The sequence below is a fragment of the Hydra vulgaris genome, chromosome 09, assembly GCF_038396675.1.
Source record: "Hydra vulgaris chromosome 09, alternate assembly HydraT2T_AEP".
NCBI classification, from domain to species: Eukaryota; Metazoa; Cnidaria; class Hydrozoa; order Anthoathecata; family Hydridae; genus Hydra; species Hydra vulgaris.
Genome location: NC_088928.1, coordinates 58,368,461 through 58,393,365, shown reverse-complemented (window position 1 = coordinate 58,393,365; position 24,905 = coordinate 58,368,461). Strand labels below are relative to the sequence as shown.

Genomic DNA, 24,905 nt, shown 5'->3' with positions numbered 1-24,905 from the left:
ATTTTATGTAAAGCTTCTCCAAAATCTAAGGCTTTTACAAACTGTTTTACTACTGTTTGATATGAAATGGGGGTAATAAGACTGTTTCATCAACCATCAACTAGACTGTTTCATTAACCATTATATTACTGTTTGATATGAAATGGGGGTAATAATCAATTGTTGGTAAATATATTTTTTATGAAGTTGGTAAATATATTTTTTATGAAATATATGTAATTTTTTTAGTCATTGCAATATTTATTCAAAATTCTTGATGTCCAGGTAATTATGAATTTGTGGTTAATTTTTTTTAATACAAATTTTGTGATTAGTAAAAGTTAATAAAAATTTTTTTTTGGTTTTATGGCTTCAATCATTACATTCTAGAATGTAACTTCTTCATTTCATTCTAGCATTCATGGCTTCTATATTCTGGATAATCATTATTATTAATAAAGGATTAATTAACATTTATCATCTTCATCCTATCTAAATTTGATTCATTGAACCAAATTTATATCAATAATATATATGTAGTTAGTTATTTTTAATTACAGAATTTCTTTTCTCCAAATGCATCATGCACTTTAAACAATTCACAATAATTTTTTTAAAATTAAAATAACTGGAATCTTATCTCCAGAAACTTTTTCTGTTTGCTCCAATATTTTCAAAAGTAGGTCAACTTGGATCATAAAAGAAATTAGATATTGTTTTTGAAAATAGTGAAATTAGATTTTTTTTTTTGAAAAAAACTTGTTTCTTATTAAAAAAAATTAAAGTTTTTTTAAGTAATTTTGTTTAGGGCCACAGTAATTGTTCAAATAAATGTAAAAATAAAATGGATTATAGATATTGTTCAATCCAAAGAACCTTTCTTAAATCTATACATAAAGGAGTAACTTTTTACAGATTGTCAATTTCTAAATTATTTTTCAATTTTTAGTATACATTTTTTGACCCAATCTAATATTTATGTCCATATTATATTTAAATTTAGTTTTCATCCTTTAATTGTTTAATTATTTTGATTTTATAATTGTTTGAAAATAATTTAATTACTAACTTTTGAATAATTTAAAAATAACTAATTGTTTTTTAATTTAGCACAATGGTTACTTAAACACTTTTGCAATAAATTACTTTTTTAGAGTAAGTTAGCAATTTTTATCTATCAAATGTTAAAAGAAAGTGTTTTCTTATCTATTTTCTTATCTCACACAAACAAATAATTCTTTTAAGAATTGATGGATTATATGTATTTAAGTATTTATATTTAATTATGTTGTCACATTTTGGCATTATATTGTTACGACAAATTCATTCTGATTAGTATTAATTTAATACTAAAAAAACTTGATGAATAATGTTTTGTAATTATGTTTGATATATTTTACTTTTATATGTTTGATTTTTTTTTTTTTTTTTGTTATTGACCTCCTCAAGGCCAAGAAGGCCACTCCAGGTGAGGAGGCTACTTAATAGTGGTTATAACCCTCTCTCAATTTTATAACTCCGAAACACGAACCTTGACAATAAGGCCGCTGCGCGGAGAAACAAGTTGAGCGCTGTACTACCAGGGACGTGGTGGGGATCGAACTCAGAACCTCTCAGTTATGAAGCGAACGCTTTACCACTACACTACTACCGCAAATATGATATGGTTTCATTTTCTTTTATAGGCAATTCAGAAAGAAATGGATAAACATGGTCATGAAAAAGTCTTATTACATGATCTAAAAGTAAGTTTTAAATACTTAAATACAAATATAAAAAATCCAAGCATAAATCTGAAGTTTAGGAGTCTCTGTTGTTACCTTGATCTCATGTAACAGTCCTTGTAAAATTATGATGCTTTTTACAGAAAAAAAGAAAATAAAGCCAGTGTAAAATAGTTCTTAACTTGCCACAATCAGTTTATTAACTTGGTTTTACTCTTGTGTGGTTTAAATGGGTTAACACTTATGTGGTTTAAATGGGTTTCCAAATTACCATTTTCTTACTTAAACATGACATTTTGGAAGAGTTAAAACAAATTTTTACTACCAGATCCCATTGTCATTGCATCTGCAACCTGTTTTGTAGATCAGGATATTTTTATACTACAAATAAGAAGATTACCATCTGAAGTTTATGAGCTTTTTTTATCCTTAACTACAATTATATAAGGATTTTTAATTTAGTGTTTTCTTCTAGGTAAGTTTACTTAACCACTGCTAAGAAGCCTTACCTGGCTCTATTAACTTGTAAAAGTACGCACTTATCTATTAAATGTTGTTGCATACCACAAAATCTATGCAAATTTAAAATTATCTATTTGAGGTACCTATGACATATACAGTTTAAAGGATAAGCCACATAATATTTGTGTTTTGGTGGTTAAAGTTTAAATTATGCTCATGGTTTTTAGTGTACTTTGGTAATAAGGTGCCAAAAAATGCTTTAAATGTAAACATAGATATGCCAATCTAAATGTTTTCTGGAGATTATCCAAGATAAATATTTAACAAAAAACTAAATAAAATTTCGCCTTAAATAGACCAGATTTTTTTTGAAAGAAAAAATTAACAAGCCCGAACTTTTAGTCAATCAATTGCTTAGTGTTTATTAGTGCGTAGTGGTTACAGTGCAGAAATCACTAATAAGTTCAATGGAGCCAACTGAGTGGCCAGTAAAAATTTTGTCTTTGTTTATTTGTAAAAGCTTTCAAACAAAATGTGCAGTTTTAGGGTAATTTAACTCATATTTTCTTTGTTAATGTGTGGTTAGAGATTTGTTTTTTATAGGTTCATTTGTAGTTAGAGATTTTTTTAATGGATTTTTATGTTTAGCACAATTTTAGTAGTAAAGTATCAAATAGTATAATATAATAGGTGATATTAATATGTAATGATTTTTAAAGCATGGATTTGTTAAGCACTTATTGGTGGCAATTGTGTGTTCTTAGATGAATTGCTTGCAATTTTTCTGTCAGTGTCTTTTGTGAAGTAAAATATCTGGTAATTTTCTAAATGTACTGCTAGATGTTGCACATTTGGTTTAAGTTTGTGTATGGAAAAAATGAAAATCAGATTTGTTACTGCTGATGTAGCTTCCCATTTGGTACATGAGGAACTTGTTTTTTTGTTTTGTTTTGACTATTTTAGGACCAATGAGAATTTTGTGTAAGTAAGCAAAAAATATTTGCGTTAAGCAAGCAAAGATTGCAAAATTTATCTAATTAACGTCATATAGCACTGTACTTTATAGCTATCCCTTGCTACTTTATAGCTGTTCCTTGCTGCACAGATTTATCTATAATAACTATCAACTGTAATCATATATCCTATAATCAGATATTGTTGACATCAGGTTAAGGCTCATCTACAAATTATATTACCAAGCAATAATACTGCATGACTTCCCACATATTACACCTTATCATGGATCCCGAAGATAACCTAGCTGACCCAAAAACTACATGGAAAGATGGCATACACATCAAGGTACCCTGTGATACAAATTTTGAAATGTTTTAATTTTGTCCACAGAAAAAAATTTAATTTGAATGTTCAAATTGAGCAAATTTTTGACTTCATAATGCTCCAATAAAATTACATTCTTGTAGAATGAGAACCCATTTTATACAATTTGATAAAAATTAGTGCAAATCTAGCCTATGTCTACACCAAACTCTGGATAAAACTTCAGTTTAATTGGTTTACTGGTTAAGGGTTTATGATAATTTTAGTTTAAATTTTGTTAGTTTTTTGCTGCTTATACCTCAAAATGTTACCTATTACTGTGATATTCGGTCACTATTTTCAAAATAATGGTTACATGAGTGTTCTACTATGTCATAGCAACAATTTTTATTAAAATTGTTTTATTGGTACATGTACCATTTTCATTTTATAGACCAAAATATTGATTTGCTGTTTAAAGTGTGGTTTGAAGTGGCTTATGCATATTGTGCATATATTAACATTTCCTAATGTATAAACTACTGCAGAAATGCAAAAAATGTTTAAAAAAGTGTAAAACTTAATCAAAGGTTTACCAGTTAGTAAAAAAAAAAAAAAACGTCTCTTTTAAAAAATTATTTATGAACTTTTGAATTCTTATTAAAATGTTTACCTTCAAAATTAAATCAAAAAATAACTATATATAATCTATTTTTGACATTGTATTACCATCAAATATTAGCATAATATTAGTATCTAATTACATTTTAAGACGTGTTCTTGAATTTACAAAAAAATTATTAATAAATAGCTCAATATACTCTTTAAGTACAAATGCTCTACGATACTATTTTTAAATGTAATATCAAAATTCATAGTTTTTAAAATAATATCATTAAAGGATTAAGATGTTTAAAATATTCATTATAAACCATAAGCTAAGAATTTCTGCTGCCTAAGCTATAATAACTCAAATTATGCTAACAGTTCTTTAAAGATGCTTGCTGTACAGACCAATTGACCAATGTTGATAAAAATTTTGATAAGCAGTTTTGATAAGTTTGTTCACTTAAGGGTCCCAAATGGGATCCTTTGTGACTGATGAATTTCTTGATGTGTTAGAGACAATGAAAATTTTTGGTGATGCAAATTTATTGGAGGGATGATTACCAAAATTAAAACATTGTCAAGTCCACTGGTGATAGCCTTTTTAATGATATTGGCAAACAGCTTTGCATCAGCAACAACCTTGCCAGATTGCTAAAAAGACTTAAAGCTAGTTTGATTGAGCCCTGTGCGCAAGTTTACAGATTTAGTAAGACACTTTGATTTGACGTCACACCATGTGCAAGGATTGAATAGGATTGAAGGGTTGAAAAGGTTGAATGGGTTTGCACTTGAATGGGTTTGAAGACCACAAGTTATATTTGCAATTTTCATATCACAAGCTAAAATAAGTTTAATTCCATATACATTAATCAGTGACCAGATTTCAACTTTGGAGTGTATTTTGGGCCAATCTTCTGATATCGCAAGAATTATTTGTCTCTTGACTCCAGTATCTTTGCCAGTTCTTTGAGTAAGAGGTTGTTGTTGTTGCATTGAGCGGTTTCATCCCTTAACACAGTACTGGCAACTGCTTCTGCACTGCTCTTAAAAAATTTATGTAAAAATTTGGCTCTACCATTTTGCTGCTCAATGTTTAGTTAACAGTTTAAGTTTATTTAATCTGTTGTTTGACAGGACCATATTTAATTGAACATTTACAAGGGCTTGAGTGTTCAATTTTGTATCACCTAATGGTGGCTGGGCGCTACTTTTACCTGACTCCAAAACATACATGTTTTATTTTTATAATAACTTTGTTAAAAAAGTTTGTGTAAAACTTTCAAATTATTTGTTTTTAAAAAGATTAGAAACTTGTCAAAATTTTACTTTCTGAAATCTATCTAGTCTTATTTCTTAATAATTAAGACTTTCAATATATATGTAAAAGTTAAGTGTAAATATTTACTAGAGGTAATTGTAAGTGGAGGTCTACCGGATGCTTTAGCAAATTAAATAGTTCCTTCTGGACATAGTTCATTATTGGAAATAACTTGAGATGTGGTTTGTTTGACTGCTTTGGCATTTTTTTCTGCTAAAATGTGAAGGTTATTTCTGAACTTTATTTGAGATCATTGGTGGGGCAAATTGGATTCAATCTTTATTTTGTACAGTTGGATTCAATCTTGGTCTTGTACAGTTGGATTCAATCTTGATCTTGTAAAGTTGGATTCAATCTTGATCTTGTACAGTTGGATTCAATCAGCTTGGAAAGCAGTATGCTGTCTTAAACATTTCTTCAGACAGATCAAGTACAAAAACTTTTGATTTTGTTGCAAATCACTATCTAACTCTGCCTTTTACAAAATTTAACCTAAATTTTGTATTGTATAACAATCCATTTAACATAATTACAAATATTATTAATTAAAAACTATTAAAATCAAAGAAATATTTACTTAAATTACAATGAAATAATTCTTTCCTTATAAGAAAATAATTTTTTATATTAATGATACTAGTTATACTTAATAAAAAATAAGATCTTGTTCGATGACACACTCCAAACAACAATTTTTTCTGCTCTTCAAAGTACTATTCTCCCCTTCATAACTTCTTTCTCTTTAAATAGAGATTTTCTTTTTTTGTGCTTCTGCAATTATTTTATCAAGTTTTTACAAATTTTGTTTCAAAACAAAATTTGTAAAAAGTCTGTAAAAGTTAATATTCCTAGTCTGTAAAAATTAATATTCCTCGGACTTACCCTCTAAACTCTTCAGTGGTCAGTTATCTAAATTTTTAAAGTTAATTTTTATAGTCAATATAAAAATTATTTGGCTTTCTCGCAGTTTTTCTGTTTTAGTTTTATAAAAATTAGTTTTATAAAAATTAGTTTTATAAAATTTAGTTATACAACAAAGTTTGTACATTGTTGTATAACTAAGTTTACACACTAAAAATTACAAATTTGGATTTCCATGATTATAGATTGCTAGGATAAAAATTTAATTAATTTATGAAGTTAAACAAAACTATTTAGTTCAAAAACAGGATACTTTTAATCCTGTAAACATTTTTCAACAATTTATGCTTTATTTTTAGTTTTATAAAATTTAAAAATAAGTTTTAAACATTTAATAGTTTTAGTTTAAATATAAATAAATATTTAATAGTATTAGTTTAAATGTATTGTTATCAATTGTGAAAAATTTAAAATCGTTAAGTTTCACAGTATAACCAATAAAATAAGATATTAAAATATTATAAATTTCTAACCAATAGGATGAGATATTTGACATGGTAAAACCCGCTGACAATATGAAAATAACACTTCAAGACCTTATAAATAGGTTGGTTTTGATTTTCTTTTTATTGCACAAGTAAAAAAACAAACCAATTCTTTATTACGTATTACTTAATTCAACTTTTTTATTTAGTGGTCAAGGTGACACAGTTGTTAATATTTTAATTGATGTAAATGGTTTCTTGACATATGAAAACAGAGAGCTGCTTGTTATGGAAGAGAAAGATGAAGTCATATAGATTTTTTATGGAAATAATGACGTTCACTATAAAATGTAGCAAAAAAATTTGTTTTTATATATCAATTTTATCAATATTTGGTTTAATATAGTTAAATAATATTCAGCTAATATATTTTTGTTGTTGTTGCTTTAATTTTTTTAGTACTTTAGAAAACAGTACTAAGATCTTTTTATATTTTGTTTTTATTTCCATTTATATTATTATTATTTATGTTTGAAAATAGTTAAAAACATGTTTATTTTAAACTCATTTTTAATTTTCACACAAGGCAAAGACAGTTTACCACAATTTAAAGTCAGTTTACCACAATTTAAAGTCAGTTTACCATGAGAGCATGTTTTACAATGACTGTGTCATTATAGTGTGTTGATTTTTTTTTGAATATCGTAAAGGTAGTAAAAAATGTATTTATATAATTAGTCAAATACAGATTTAAATAATATAGTTAAAAATTGTGCAGGGGCTTTTGAAAAATCCTGTATTTGAAGGGTTTTTTATAACCTAAATTTTAAAAGCTAAATTAAGTTCTAGGTTATTAAATTTTGATTGTTTCACATTTTAAGCTATTTTAAGTAATGGTCATTTTAAAATTTCTCCTAAAATTGTGCTGATAATTTGTTAACATTTTTAATAAACATCTTTACTAGAGGTTTCCTTTTTGTCCAAATATCAAGTGTCTATGACTAATGGAAAATTTGAAGTGGTTATGACTAATGGAAAATATGAAGTGGTGGTTATGACTAATGGAAAAAAAATGAGTATTAATGAAAATAATAAAATTTAAAAGTTTAAGCTGAAATGTTAAAGTTTTAAATATATAATTTTTTTTTTTTTAATTATATTTTATAATCAACACTCCCTACTATGTCTTTGTACAACATGCTCTTGCAGCAATCTGACTTTTTTTAAACCTTGTGTTTAAAAAAGAAGTTGTTGAAACTCCATAAAACTTTTACAGTGTCATTATTATACCAAACATAATCTTTTATTTCATTTCGTTTTTATTTATTTTTTAATTTTGGGAAATAAATTTAAAGATTGGTTATGCACAAGCAATCAACAGCCAAGGGAAGAATAAAATTCATAAGGATAAGATAAAAATAAGAAATAATAGAAGAACATTTTTATTAAGTATAATTAGTTATAAGACAAATTTATAAACAAGTATATTATCTATATATAGAATATATAATTATCTATATATAGAATATATAGATAAGATATAATATAATATTTCGGTAAATAAACAAATATATAGACAAATATAAAATAGGTAAAGCTTATAAAAAACATTAAATATATAGATAAACATACACATAAACAAACATAAAATATATAGATAAATAAACAAATATATAGACAAATATAAAATAGATAAAGCACATAAACAACATATAGAATAAAACAGAAAACGTAATTATTAAATAATAATGAACAAAAATATAAAACAAACATTACTTCTCAAAATATTACTTCTTGCCCCAAAATATGTATAATGAAAATTGTCTACTTAATAAATCAAATTTAAAATGGTATGAGCTATAAGAAAAAAAAAGTTTAAATGTTTTGCATAAATGTAATTTGTGCAGTAGTAGGTAATAAACTTTTCCTCAGAGTCGCATCTATTATTACCAGTGTTTTGAAAAAAAATATATCTATTGATGTTATTAGTATACCAAACATTGTTTTATTAAATATTCAAAAATATTATGTCACATCCATTAATAAATTTTATATGTGCAACACCCAACAAATGAAAATATAACAAGCTAATGTTAAAAATCAAGTTTAAAAAGCGAATCAAATTATTTATAGAATTAAAAAAATTTTCTTCAAGCTTTTTAAAACCATAACATTTAAGAAATTTTATTCCAATAATTTGTTTACAGACATTTTTAATTTGCTTTGAGATTTTTTGAATTCTTTTAAAAATCAATTTAAAAAAATTGCTTCTTTTTATATTTATGTTTTACATGTTAACAATATGTTTTAACAGTTAATACTGCTACTATATTATAATTATTTGATATAAATAAAATTAACTATGGTTATTATTTTTCAATTGACTTTTAAACTATTATTAGGGTCCAACTTTCAATGTTGGACCCTAATAATAGCCTTTTATAATATATTTATAACAAGTAACTTTTATAATATATTTATAACAAGTAACTTTTTAATATATTTATAACAACCTTTTATAATATATTTATAACAAGTATTTTTGTGTTATCTGTGCGTATTGGTTTGTCAGTTTAAATTTTAATTTGTTAATATGTTCACTAATATAATAGTTATAATTTTTCATTACAATAATTAATTTTTTTTACTTGTTTTAAAAGAGGTATTAAAATTTAAGAGTTTTTATCTTTTTTTTACTCATATTAAAAAAAAAAAATCTTTTTTATATGGTTTGAGTAAAAATAAAAAAGTTTAGTTTTTAATTAAAAAATTTTTTGTTTTTTTCGTTTTGTTTCTTCATTAATATGCACATAGATTTTAATTGTACTCACTGTATATTTTGCCATGTTTTACTTCACCATGTTTTGTTTTGCCATATTTTATTTGTTGTTACATTTACATTACTATTTTAATTGCTTTTTACTTTTATAGAGGATGTTAGAATTTTTTTTTATTGTTGTTGTATGTGTTGTGGGTATTTTTTTGTTAATCAATCGTAAGAAATACGAAGTGGTAGGATATGTTTCAAGCATACGAACGCATCCTTTAAAATCAGCTAAACCAATAGAACTTCAACATGCGGTTATTAGCGACCTTGGAATTGAGTTTGATAGGTTAACTATATTTGTATAAATATTTGCAGAATTTAATATGTATTATTTAAAACACTCAATTTATAATATTATTAGTTGAGTTAATTCTTTTTATATAGTAATAATAATATTAACAAAAATAATTTTTTATGTTGAGAAAAGATTACCCAAAAGTAAAACCTAAAAACTCATTTGTTGATTTTTTTTTAAATTTTTTTAATAGTTTAACACTTCATTATAATTTTGATTATAAAAATTCCTGTTTTCATAATCAAAGATATGGTAAAGACATAACAAGTAAATCTTATTGATTTGAAAAAACAACAAGGCTACTTTAAGTAGTTTGTTCTTAACTGGTGATAAATAGATTTAATAACGCACAAAATAAAGTTTTTTGAAAACTTTTATTCCTTCTTATTCATTTCAAGTTAAGCTTCGTTCTGCCCCATGGTTTTAATCTCCATGGTTTTAATCTCCATGGTTTTAATCTCCATGGTTTTAATCTCCATGGTTTTAATCTTCATGGTTTTAATCTCTGTGGTTTTAATCTCCGTGATTTTAATCTTCATGGTTTTAATCTTCATGATTTTAATCTTCTTGTTTAGCTCCTATTTCTGGTGGTAATCATCTTTTTCACGAGAACAAATTGAGAATATTTTTTTACTGTTGAAATCAAAATCAAAAAGGTGCTGTTTGGTGCTAAGCTCCCTTATTCTCAGTTTTCAAATATTGCTTTTTATGTCAGAAGTTAAGTTTTAAAAGCTTTTAAAAAAGCAACTCTAACATTCCTAATATTAATACAATACCTAAACACATTCTAACAGTCTCTAATACATGGTTCTGATCTTATTTCCTCTCCCAAGAATAAGGTGGAACTATTTGTTAAAAACTTTTCCTCTAATTTACCTTTTAAATCTAGTAACTCTTTCTGTCATTCCAGAGAAATGAGTTGAGCCATTTTTAGACATACAAGTTTCTTAATTGCTAAATTTATTTCTGTCTTAAACTCTTCTGCTTGATGTCATGACAGCAATCCTGTTAGAGTTTTATAAAAGTTTTCTTAAGAACTCTCCCCAGTACTCTCTAAACTATTTAATAAGTGCTTGACTGAACTTGCATGACTGAACTTGACTGAATCTTGTTTTCCTGCTAGCAAGAAAACGGCATCTGTGCTTGCATCTATTTATTTGCTGAAGACACAATTATATACCACAGTATATAGTTATGTCTTCTGTATATAGTAGTAGACACAAGTATCACAACTATATACCTTGACAAAACTCATCACTTTTTGATCACTTAGCAACCAATCTTAAATCTGATCTTTATTGTGTGAAAGAGGTTGCAATGGTTTTTTTAAACCAAACAAAACTCAGTTAATTATTGCTATCAACTTTCGCAATATTGTTGATTTTCCTATATAGATAAATGGGAACACCTTTACTGATTTTCCTCCTATTTTCTTGGATTATCATTGACTACTGACCTGTCATGGAAATCATGGGAGTAAAATAGTTGAAAACAAAACAACCACCATTAAACCAAAAAACCTAAACACCATTTACAATATTATGGAATTAATTAATTTTTTTAAATTACCTAATGCTTTTAGTTTTTTTTTTTGAAAATTAAAAAAAAAATGTTTTAAAAACAAAGTTAAAATAATATAGTTGTATCAACTTTTATTTGACATAAAATACTGGTAATATAAAAATTGAACATTGCAACTGAACTGCTGTTTTTATGTTTTACAGAATGTATAATATTTATAAGTGTAAATGGTAATAACAAAAACAGTAAACACTATTTTTATTTGAATCATTTTAGGCAGTTTGTTCTTCTTAATGAGTATGGTACAGTGATGACATTACGTAAGTTTCCCACATTTGTCTTGATAAGTCAAAAGATTACTGCTGATGGGATTATTCTTGAAGCCGATGGTCATGAAACACTTTTACTACCTTTAAAAATGCTAAAAGCTGATGGAGATCATGTTGCTGATATCAAGTAAAAAAAAAAAACAAATAACTATTTGCAAGTTTTTATGTGTTGTCAGTGAACTATGTATATTGTGCATATCAAATATATTATGTGAGAGTAAACTATGTACAGTGAGCTGAGTGTGAACTATGTACACTGTTAGAGTGTCTTTGCACAAAGACACCTTAGTTGTTAAGATATATGAATATCATTTTTAATTTTAGCAAGTTTATTATCTTTATAAAGAGTTATTATCTTTATCAAGGGTTTTTGGACTTTCAGCTGAAGGGGTTCATGTTTCTGAGGATGCTGATGTGTGGTTTCAGAAATATTTTAAACTCAATGATTGCAAACTGTATTGTTTTCCAAAAGATGGTCGACCTCGCTTTACTCAAGAAAAAAGTAGAGAAACAAAAAAGTTTGCTGATGATCAAGATATGGTGATTAATGTTAAATTTTGTGTGTATGTGTGTGTGTGTGTATCAACTTTTTATGTAAGTTTAGACTTTACGTAAAAATTTAATTAAGGAAGCTTTATCATTTTTTAAAAAACCACAAAATTGCTTATTGGAATGACTGGAATGATTTTTTTTTTTTTTAAATAAAAATAAAAAAATTCTGAATGTTTTACTTATATTTTTTTACTGTTTATACATCAACTTACAAATAGGTAGAACATGAGAGGAGTGCTGCTACATCGACTGAGGGTTATGGTTTGGGCAGGCAATCTATCAATTTAAAAAAGAAAAATTTTTAATATTTTTAAACCTTTTCCGGCCTTCTAAATTCTAAATTCTTTCAAAAAAAACAAAGTTTACATTTTGTTACGAAGGTAACAACCTTAGTCACTCAAGCGTTTAATTATTGCAAAGATAACAACCATACTCACTCAAGCGTGCACAATAAGAAGATATAAACTAACAATTCATTCAACAAATGCCAAGAAAGGATGGTTACCAAACAACTTATTTACGAACTGGGATGTGTCTAGCGTCCTAGAAATATATAAAACAGTAGAGTTGGAGTAGAGTGACAGTCAGTTAGATTGAAGAAAGCGAGGAAGTTGTATAGTGGCGCTTGAGGAACGACCATATTGTACTAGTTTATCATATGTATATGTTGTAATAATATTATATTCAGGAAACAATATTGAGTTCAGACTTATGATATTTACGTATGAGTCGTGTACGATCGGAAAAAATCTGCCCGTTCACCGAACCTAATCCTTGTTCCAATACCGCCAATAACACTCATAACTCTCTCAGCAATTCCTCCTCTGACTCAAATCACGCGTTAGACTTATCCGAAACCAACCCATTTAAACAAGACAATAGCCACTCCCCAACAAGTAGTTCTGGAAAAAACTATATGTCTCTAGAGCAAATCATAGAGTGCTTGGTAACAAGACCCATTCAAGAATTACAGCCTAAGCCATTTAAAGAAACGGAAACCGAAGATATCACAGAGTGGCTAGCTAGTTTCCGTCGAATTGCACTCCACAACCAATGGACAGACATGAGAAAACTAATTTCGTTCCCCTTATATTAAGAAGGGAGCGCTTTAGTGCTTTATGAAACCCTTCCCACCCACATTAGAAACAATTTCCACCAACTCCAAGAACAGTTCCGGCAATATTACGACAACGCAAACATTGCGTGGAATCGAAAAATGGAACTGTTCAGAATACCAACCTTACTACCTATATTAACACCTTAGATAAGCTGAGCCAACAACTTGGTATAGATGGTGAAACAAAACTGAATTTGTTTATTAAAGGATTGAAACCCCATCTACGGAATGCCATTATGCTTAAACAGCCGGTGGATAATCAGGCTGCAGTTACTTTTGTGAAGCTGCAAGATACTATTGGTACCGAATCGACTATATCACGTCTTGAAACCAAACTCAATGCACTACTCAACCCCACCAGACAATCAATTGCGGCTGTTACCCACCAAGAAATCCCCAATGCAACTAAACCGAATTGGAGTCCTTAAGAAGAAATAGCGACCGTCCCACCAAGAATGGTTTTCGACTGGTTATGATGATTGGGCGTAACCTCCGCACAAGTGATGGCCAAGTTATTTGCAATAGATGTCTTAGAGTTGGACATACTCAAAGATCTTGCTTTGATCAATCTTCTCCACTTCCAGGACAAAACAGTTTTTGTTACCCAACCAACAGTCAGCCCCGCAACGAACGAATCTATCCGCTAAGCAACATCCCAAGAAATAATCCGCACTCGGATAACCGAATTCCTCAGCAACACGCCAACACACTCGAATCAGATCCTGATGAGGAACCTGGTCCCGAAATCTGGGGTAAAGTTTTTGATTTTAGATTGCTTATTCTTATGGACACTGGTGCTAAATGTAGTATTTTGGATGAAACCGTCTTTAACTCTTTCACTACCGCAGTTTTTTTAAAAAAATGTTTTGTCATGGCCGCTCTAATTTAAAAAAAAAATTGAGATCACATATTATTCAAAACTAATAGAAATTCAAGTTATAAATCTCTTTGAAACCATAACAAACTATATATATAAAGAAAGCTAACGAAAAGATCTTTTTAAATATATAAATATTAAATACACAGCATTTATCAATGGAAAATGCAAGGAGTTCAAAAACATTGTTTTTTATTGAAAGAAAAAAAAATTAAATCAAAAACAAAATTCTTTTATATATTTTAAGAATAAGATATTTTAAAAGACATTTCTAACAACTTACATTGGGAATGAAATCTATCATAAGTAATAAAAAAAGTTTTTCTTTTGAGAACAGAAAAAAGCTAAAACCAGTTTTTTTTTAGAACTGAATTTAGATAATTAAAAAGGAAAAAAATCAATTAGTTTGTAAAATGTGCTTAAAAAAAAAAAAATTCTTAAGTACTTCCAGTGATAAAAAAAATTATCTGGAATGGTAAATCAAAAACCAATCTTTAGAATGCAAATGTGGTTTATTACTACAGCCAGAACATATAAAATTTGTGCGCTTTCTATTGACAGGAGTACTACAGACTGCACAATTTCTATCGCTTTCAACATATTTAATCAAATGTCTTGTATTGTTGAATCTTTCTAAGACTGGATTTGAAACTTGTGGAGCTCTTTTTAAAAGTGTAGAATTATCAGGCTTAATGGTAATACAAGAATTAACTAGTTCTTCAATAAGATTCTCCTTAAATTTTTTTAGAGTAATTCTTTTTGAATTATGTGGACGAGTTAACAAATATAATATGTAAGAGTTAGCTTGAATTACTTCTATCAGCCATTTAAAAATTCTTTTCCACCACTTAACTTTCTTTCTATCTAGATTACTGTAATATGAAACAGATTGGTCTAAACGATCACAGCCATTCATTAATAGATTGTATCGGTGAATAATTTCTGGTATTTCCCTGACTCCTTTGCGACGAGAAGATACTGCAACAACATTTTTTGCAAACTTAGTAGAAACAGCCGGTTTTTTAGCTTTCTTATCTTGCCACTGAACAAGTAGAGTTCCAGATTCACTGCGATAATAATTTGTTTGTAGATGTTTCATTCTACAACCTTTTTGGAACTTGATATTATCTGGAAAATTCTTGCGATTTGTTTGTAAGGCTCCAGTGTAGTGAAATGATTTGGATGTTAGATAGGAGATCAAAGAGTGTGTTGTGTAATATCTATCAGCAAAAATATGGTGACCATTTCCAAGAGGTTTAAGTAAGTATTCAAAAATTTTTTCTGATCGTCCCATTCCATATGTATCTGAGTTATAAGATGTATCACTTCCAAAGTAGGTAAGGATGTTAAAGGCATAGCCAGTAGCACTGTCAATCAAACCAATTGTTTTAATATGGTATTTGCTTGGTTTGCTGGGGTTATATTGTTTATTTTTCTATCTACCCTTAAATTTAATGACCATTTCATCAACAGAAACATCTTCGTATGGATAAAATGCTTTTTGATAATTTGCAATAAGATTTTTCATAAATGGTTCAATTTTTTCCTTTGCATGGCTTTCTTGAGATAGAGCAACATGAAGCATTGTATGGTATATTGCTTCAAGTCTATTTCTTGGAAACAGAGTTATACCAAGGACTGCAATATATATCAGTTAGAGACCAATAGTCTTTAATTGAGGGTCTTTTATCTAATCCCATTGCAACCATGACACCAATAAACTTAACAAGATCATATTTATTAATTGGGGTCCAAGAAGAGAATATAGGTGAACTTAAAACGGACTATTTATCTGCATTTTGTAAGAGGCAAAAGAATTAATAAATCCAACTAATTCATCTTGAATTTTATCACTAAAAAGTTCTTTAAAACAGTCTAAAATAGTTGAGTTTTCATTGAGATTTGCATTGACTCCAGGTTTATTATTAGGGCAAAATCTAAACGAATGTGTTGGACTATAGTTGTAATCTTCTCCAAGAAGTACCCATGAATCAACATATTCACAATTAGCAGATATACCAGCTTTAAACTTTCTTTTTCTTTTACTTATAAGAGCAGCTTCTGCGGAAAAAGTTTCGCCTTTGATAATCAAAGGGGGCGAGACAGTTTCTTCCATAATTGAATATTCTAAATCTTCTGAGCTAGAACTACTTTCAAACTCACTTTCTGATTCACTATAATCTTCATTTAACCATTCAAGCATTATTTTAGAAGCTTCGTTGGCACTGTACATTACTTTCGACGTTTTCATTTTGATAGCGATTTAAAAAACCACAAACTTTGTAATATAATATCTTGCTATAATTTATACAATATGGCTATGACTTTTTATTAATAATGCGGAGAATTAAGTACAATTTTTCAATAAATTAGTCAAATGAGTCATAAACTAGTACTAATGTTCAAAACATGATAAATAATGAGGTATATCAGAAAGCCGCCAGTGGCTTGTGGTCAAAATAATTAAAAAACAAAAGCTACTGTCAGCGGCTTGTGGTAGGGAAAGAGTTAAAAGTATTAAAAATCAGGTTGATAAATCACTATCTCACCGTGGTATGCTGAAAACGGCTAATGGAGCTTCACTCCAAGTCCTTGGAAAGATCTCATGTCCAATTGCTATTGGAAGCAATGAATTTGAGCATGAAATGCTAATTGCTAAAATCTTAACCCATCCGGTTATTTTAGGATAGGACTTTATGAGCTGATTTAAGGTCAAATTAGACTGTGGAAATCATCTGGTTAAATTTGGAAAAAAATTGAGTGTACCAATGATATGAGAACTAATTAACGATACATTTAATCATAGTAGAATCATGGGCGACACCCTATGTCACCTTCAAACACAAAGTAATAAGATTGCTAGCAAACCGGCCTCTGTTTTTGAGACTTTGTTAAACGCAAGTACGCTTATCTACTGACCCAAGAATGTTGATTCCATCAAGAAACCTCGAAAACAAGTGAATTTGACACCGATATGCGATACGCATATTAAACAAGATAAACCTATACTATTCCAGCCGCTGCCCAACCACCGCTGTGAATACCCTATGGTAATGACCACAGTATGTGCCTTGAAGGAAATCAAAGCGATACCAAAATGTGAAACTATCCTGATCATAACGCACACTCTAGAAACTGATGAAGATTGCCCCATTATACCAGAGATTTATCTTTTCAAAGAAAAACCAACAACAGAGATAACTCTAGACGCCGAAGTTCTCGTGGAGGCCACAGAAACAAGTGACGAATTCAACTTTGAAGAAACTAACCAAGAAACACATGAAGAAAACACATCCCCCCCGGAAAATGAACCACCTCTAGAACAAACTCACAGAACTGGTTCTGATATATATAAAATGGAAGAAATTCTCGACAAAAGAACAAGAAGAGGAAAAATCCAATACCTAGTTAAATGAGGTTATCCCTCCGACCAAAATACTTGGGAGCCAGAGGAAAATATTTTTGATTCCCAAATGATCCAGAAATACCTTGATAGGAAAAAAATTGGAAAAAGTTTGCCTATATCAGCTCTATCAACAACACGTCGAAACATACAGAGGGAGAAAACCCAAAACAATTGTAGATTCATGCCTAGAGTAACCCTCAAAATAAAAGAATTATGGAAAGTACCTATTATATTATAGTGTCTGGTCCTTCTACCAACATTCATTACGGGCATATATTGGCGAAGTTTATGATTGTACCAAAGTACACCCAATTGGAGTCTATCAGTTACCCACAATTGACACGTGTTCACACAACATACATTCACTTAATGACTCTATTAAAACATTTATAGCCAATGTGTATGTCTATCGTCCACAAACAACGAATATCCAACTTTACCATTGCTACGCTGAAAGAGTCACACTCACATGCCGCACCAACTTTTTCAATCAACACTCGGAAGAGCTGGCATCTAAGAAAATAAAAGTAACACCCAGAGAGTGTCTGTCAGCAATGAAAACAAAACAGTATATGGTGCATTACAAAAAATTAGTCCTACAATATGGAGAACCGTGGTGTCTGATCAATATCATTGCGCTTGGATGCGTACAAAAACCGCCGAATTTAAGCATTTCAACATGAAAATTTACACAGGACAAATCACAGGACGAGCTGTGGTTATTGAACAATACGTGACAAAAAGTTCTTGTTACTACTTTTTGAGTAAATGCATTCCAGGAGAATGGCCGGAATCTATAATAGTTTGGGGACAAACTAAACATAACGAAGAAGTGATGGAAAAGTTAGATAATTGCACAATTGAATGTATTGGCAATTTTGTTTTAATTCGAAACCTCAAAGTGGGAGGAGCAGTACAGCTATCCAAGCAACAAGGCTAAGTACTTACTCTTGATAATGGAATGCTATTAAAAATCCAACATTCCCTGAGGATATTTTTGAACAATATAAAGCTGCCCGCTGCAAATTATTCACAACGATTGGATCAAGATCCAGCAGTCGCCCTTCTGGAAGCTCACATTGCGGTGGCAGTTATGAATCAAAGAATGAACCTAATAAATATGTGGGAACAGTTATGTTAGGTGGATGATTGGGCAGTTCCCGACTTCATCAGCCAAATGGGTTCACCAGTCCCCAGGTATGACTGTCAAACAAGCTGGAGATGCCTTATTTATATCCAAGTGCAAAAATTACAGTAGCTACGCTATCCGTTATAATTGAAAAATAGGCAACACATGTTTTGAACATTTTCCAATCACACTACCTTGATCAAACATAACTTACTTTCTAGAAGTTAATGATAGAAGATTAATACAAACTGGTCCCCGAATACCATGTGAATTGAGACCCAAGCACACATACCTACAGAACCCAAAGCTAAACACAATATACGAAGTAATGACCATAGGGCGAGTTAAAATTGTAGAAACTCAACTTGACCATGTTCTGCCATCTCCCAAGAATCCTATTCACTGCATACGAGGGTACAGCAAAGAATTTTTGGTTGAGAAACCACAACAACTTTCCCCTTATACAGTTTTACAGTTAATATCTGGTACTCACGATACTATTCAAACGCTCAAAACTATAGTTATACTAATGGGGGTGATGTTCTAACAGGTATCAGTACCGCCCTTGAAAGCGCCCTTCAAGCCATGGCAAGCAGGGGCAGTCAGATAATAAAGGCTATCAGAGGTGCCATTAAAGACTCACTACACAGAGTTTCCGATTTAGACAAAAAATTAGTACAATTGATTGGCATTGCCTCATCATCAGTATTTAAAGCTGCCGGAGGAGCCGTAAAAGATGTAGGAGAAGGTACGGGCTCTTTCTTCAAGAAACTTATTGGCAGAATAAGTGGATCAATTTTATGGGCAGCAGTTTTTTTAATGATAACATACCTCATATTGAATAAACCAAACTTGAATTACGCCCTCCCTTGCTTAAAACCTTTTCGGAAAATACATACAGGAAATATACTCATAGAAGAACCACTACGTCAGGATCGGTCAATGACAACGTCCCCAAGAAAGAACAAATACCCCTCACTTGGATGCAAATGTCCGATTTGTAAGATTGATACGACAAAGTAGAAATATTATTCTATGGTAATGGCAGGATCTTTGACTGAGAGTCCTGGATGGGAATTGAGATGCCCCAACCACCACGAGTTTCCTACGGTGAAGATGTTTCCTGTAGTTTATTACAATGAGTTTCTAAATTGATGATGTGCAATGATGTTGCTGTTTCGTAATAATGCTGTTTCGTGATAATACTGTTTAGCAATGATTTCTATGATGATGTTTTACTACAATGATTTTTTTTATGTTGCTGCTTCGCAATAATGTTTTGCAATGATGCTGTTTAGCAATGATTTTTATGATGATGTTTTTATGTTGCTGTTTTGCAATGATGCTGTTTAGCAATGATTTTTATGATGATGTTTTTATGTTGCTGTTTTGCAATGACGCTGTTTAGCAATGATTTTTATGATGATGTTTTTATGTTGCTGTTTTGCAATGATGCTGTTTAGCAATGATTTTTACGATGCTGTTATTTGCGATTGGACTATTTATTTGAAGACTTCGATGTTTATCAAAGTTTTGCTGATCGTACATGAATTTACTTGTTCGCTGATTATTCAATGATGTTATTTATTGTGCTGTTATTTGCGATTGGAATAGTTATTTAAAGATTTCGCTGTTTATTCAAAGTTCTGCTGATTATACAAGAGTTTACTTATTTGATGATTTTACAAATTTTGATGTATTCGCTGCTTGTTTGAAACTTATCTGGTTTTAACAACTTTTCTGTTACGTTCAAGCATTTTCCACGAAGACTTTTATGCAATGATCCTGAATCTGTGTCTGAGGACGGACTTTTCCCTTTTCCCGTAAGTAATGTTAAAAAGGTAACAACTTTAGTCACTTAAGCGTGTAACTATTGCAAAGATAACAACCATACTCACTCAAGCGTGCACAATAAGAAGATATAAACTAACAATTCATTCAACAAATGCCAAGAAACGATGGTTACCAAACAACTTATTTACGAACTGGGATGTGTCTAGCGTCCTAGAAATATATAAAACAGTAGAGTTGGAGTTGAGTGACAGTCAGTTAGATTAAAGAGAGAGAGAGAGGAAGTTGTATAGTGGCGCTCGAGGAATGACCGTATTTTACTAGTTTATTATATGTATATGTAGTAATAATATATTCAGGAAACAATATCGAGTTCAGACTTATGATTTATATATATATATATATATATATATATATATATATATATTTAAATAAAAAGTTACTGCATCACAATTTTATTGTAAAAATTAAAGATGACCAACCAAGAGTGTGTGTGTATATATATATATATATATATATATATATATATATATATATATATATATATATATATATATATATATATATATATATATATATATATATATATATATATACTCTTGCATGGCCGTCTTTAGGCTTTTTTAACGTTACTGGGTCAGGGAAAGTCAGGGAATTCTCATAGTGGTCATGGGAAAAAATTCCTTTTTTTCTTAGTCATGGTATAATAAAAGATTCTAAATTTCTGTTATACCTATGATTGTAATAAATTGTAAATATTTCTTGGATTTTGAATATTGAATGTTGGTAATGTTTAAATTTAATTATTTTAAATATAAGCTATTTTATTGAATGTTTGATAATTTTATTTTTAAAGTTTTCTATTTTTATAAAATTTAAGAATCTACCATCTAATGTTTGTCAAAATTCTTTAAATAAGTATTTTAAATATTTTAAACCTTATTCCTAAATAAATTTTAAGCTTTAATAAATTCCTAATAATTATCTCTTATTTCTTATATTTATCTCATTTTTTTAAGTTTTCACTTTTTTTATCCTTTTTATAGGTCCCTGCGAATCACTATTTTTAGTTTTGAATCAAATCATGATTTGAAGTCTTGATTCGCAAATTGAATTGAATCATGAGTCCAATAAGAAGAAATCTAAGTTTAACTAAAACAAAGATATCCTCAAAATGCTAATTTGATTCGAGATTCGACTCGATTTGCGAATCAACGCCTGATTCAATTCGGATTCGATTTGATACCAAAAAAGGTGATTAGCAGGGCCCTACCTTTTTATATATTAAATATTTTAACATTTTTACATTTTGTTTTAGTTTTTATCTATTACATAATTCTCACCAAACCTGCACTTAAATAAACTGCAACTTAATTGTGTCTTTTTAAAACAACATCACAAGGTTGTTTTATTAAAATAGCTTTTGCGCTTTCTGCATGTAATTAAAACTTTCTGCATGTAATTGTTCTAAGTTTGGTGTGAATAAAAAAATATAAAACGTGTGTAAAAAACTACTGTTAAAACTAGTTTTATTTTTAGTGTGAATGAGGTATGTGTTATTATATTTTGCATGACCCTGATTATACATATTTAGGAATTTTCTTAAATTGTATAAAGATCAAACTAATTCTTAAATTTTTTTGTTTTATACAAGAAATGTAGACTTGATCAGTATTTTCGTAAAACATTCATTTTATTTGTGCTATTTTTCTTTTCCAAATGTCTAAAAAAATAAAAACATATTTTCAAGATACTTAACTTAGAGTTTACTCATGATCAACAGGTGATATCATGACTCAAAGAGATTGGCAAAATATTAAAAAAATAGTTGATTTCTGGCAGAACCTACCAGCATTTTAAAGGCAATCGTTAAAGAGTTGGCTGTTAAAAAAAAAGTTAAAGATGAAGTAATTGAAGTAAAGCTTTTTTTTTTCTGCTAGATTGCAAACTTTTTGCAGCCATATTTTAAAAAACATAGAACCAATTGTACCTTTTCAGGGCAAGGAACTAACTTTTAATTAAATAACAAGGAGCTTTAAGCAAAGAAAAATGTATTAAAATTAAAACCTTAGAAAAGGAAGTCCAAATTTTGAAAGAGATGAAAAAGAAAATGTGAAATTAATTTCCTTTTTTTAAAGATATTACTTTATTGTAGCTATTATTTTTCTTTACTAAGTAGTTGGTTTTCAAGAGTTGTAGAAATTTTCTAACTTTTGTTTGATCTTAACAATATAGAAAAAAAGATACTTAATATTAAGTACTTTGTATGTGAAACTTTGAAAGAGTACTCAGTCACAGGCTTTTTCCTTTTTTTTTGTGCGAAAAAATGCTTACTTGTGGCTAATTTCCTAACAGAAAGGTGCCGGGTTGGGGGTACCACCACCCTAATTTTTTTCCTAGAATAGCCCCTGATAATATATATATATATATATATATATATATATATATATATATATATATATATATATATATATATATATATATATATATATATATATATATACATACATATATATATGTATATATATATACATATATATATACATATATATATATACATATATATATATATATATATATATATATATATATATATACATATATACATATATATATATATACTATATATATATATATATATATATACATATATATATATATATATATATATACATATATATATATAATATATATATATATATATATATATATATATATATATATATATGTATATATATATATATATATATATATGTATATATATATATCCTAGATATACAGATCCTAGCCGAGGTTTTCGAGTAGATACAAAATTTTTGAGCAGTCTCACGCAGCTTAATTTGTAGGCTTCTACCTCTTCCTGCAAACTTTTTGGGCTCCATCATTTTAAGTTAAATTTTGATTTTTCATTCAACAGGATCTTTTTCCAAAAATGTAATGGCACTTCTTAGCACACTCCAATCTTCTTTTCATGTGTTTCTTACTCAAATATGGTTTTTTAATCACAAGTCATCCTTAAAATCCCTGATCTAAGATACGGTTTCTGATTGTCTGATTTGATTCCTTAATCTTCTTTAGCTTGCTCAGCCAGTTTTTGAGCAGAAATGGGATTGAGATGAAATGGACAGAATTGGGATTTTTCTTGACTTGATTTTTCTTCCAATTTCTTGCTGCACCTGACAATAAGTTTTACCCTGATTGACTAGATCGACAGCTAATTTCTCTAAGCAATTGTCCGGTGACCTTTACCTCCAGCCATTTTACTAAAAAAAACTAACTTCAATACTAAGTTTCTTTTAGAACAAATAATAAACCAACTGAAATATGAATCAAAAAGTATACAAGCTAAATAACATCCTATTTCCAATAGAATTAAAATGACAAAATAATTACCATTGATTTTATTAAAATTTAGAGGGTAAACATTTTTTGAAAAAAATTGTTTGGTCGCATAATTTTTTGAGACATTTTCTACTAATATATAGTAAATCTTTTTACTGATGCATATTTCTAAAAGACTCACAAAAAGTCTACCACTGGTCATTTAACTATACTTACTAAAACCTAACTCCAAAGGATCACTTTGTAAATTGGAACTAAGAGCAAATGTAAAGCCTTCTTTAAACAAATCATTCATAAGAGATACAATTGATTGTAGTGTTGTAATTAGAGCATGAGAAGTTTGTTTAGTAAAGTATTTGTAAAGTATTTATCAAATTTTATTTTGATCAAATTTCAGTACAATTTGCAATTTCTCTATAAGGCGTGAGTTTGTTATCACCTTTCAAAGCAGCATTGCTGCGTTTGATTGGATGAATTGAGTTTTTGCTTTGAATTAAGTATGATAAAAAACTTATAAAACAATGATAAAAATTGTGCTGCATTATTTCTTTCAGGAAAATAACTCTAAATTACTGCTGCATTTGTTTCGTCAAATATGTCAATGTTGACAACTTGTTTGTTGTTTCCAAGATATGTCACTTGATAATTAATTTTTCTTGCTTTCTCTTGCCTGTTTATTAATTGATCTTTTAATAAACTTTAAGAAATATATTCCCTGCAATGTAACCAGCAGTAACTTCAACATAGTTTCTCGAAAAATCAAGTAAAAAAGAAGAAAAAAACATTTTTTTATGCGTTTAAAAAGTTGTTTCTTACATTTTTTATTAAACAGAGTATATCAAATAATAGGTATATTTTAAACATTCCTTTTCTAATCTGGATGATAAATTAATAATTTTCCATCTTCAGTATATGCTTTATGAAACTATAAAAATGCATAAACATTGGTAGAATGGTTATCGGTAACAACAGCTCTTATCTTAAATTCAGAATGGTACATTGAGGTAATACTCTCATCATT

General features: G+C 28.8%; 2 protein-coding genes across 5 annotated transcripts in view; both read left to right on the top strand.

Annotated features, from left to right (window-relative positions):
* Positions 1-7,123, top strand: part of LOC100199816 (serine/threonine-protein phosphatase 2A regulatory subunit B'' subunit gamma) — a 30,518-nt gene extending 23,395 nt beyond the window's left edge. For all 4 annotated transcript variants that reach the window (XM_065806169.1, XM_065806168.1, XM_065806170.1 and 1 more), the window contains 5 exons: positions 229-264; positions 1,090-1,134; positions 1,665-1,724; positions 6,753-6,820; positions 6,908-7,123. In XM_065806169.1, coding sequence (XP_065662241.1) covers positions 229-264; positions 1,090-1,134; positions 1,665-1,724; positions 6,753-6,820; positions 6,908-7,013 — 315 coding nt within the window. In that variant the 3' untranslated portion in view covers positions 7,014-7,123. The remainder of the gene's footprint in view (positions 1-228; positions 265-1,089; positions 1,135-1,664; positions 1,725-6,752; positions 6,821-6,907) is intronic.
* A 2,470-nt stretch (positions 7,124-9,593) lies between these two features.
* The window catches only part of LOC100203408 (mitochondrial amidoxime reducing component 2), a 29,306-nt gene continuing 13,994 nt past the window's right edge, over positions 9,594-24,905 (top strand). Inside the window, exons 1-3 of the mRNA XM_065806167.1 lie at positions 9,594-9,811; positions 11,618-11,797; positions 12,036-12,210. Coding sequence (XP_065662239.1) covers positions 9,633-9,811; positions 11,618-11,797; positions 12,036-12,210 — 534 coding nt within the window. The 5' untranslated portion in view covers positions 9,594-9,632. The remainder of the gene's footprint in view (positions 9,812-11,617; positions 11,798-12,035; positions 12,211-24,905) is intronic.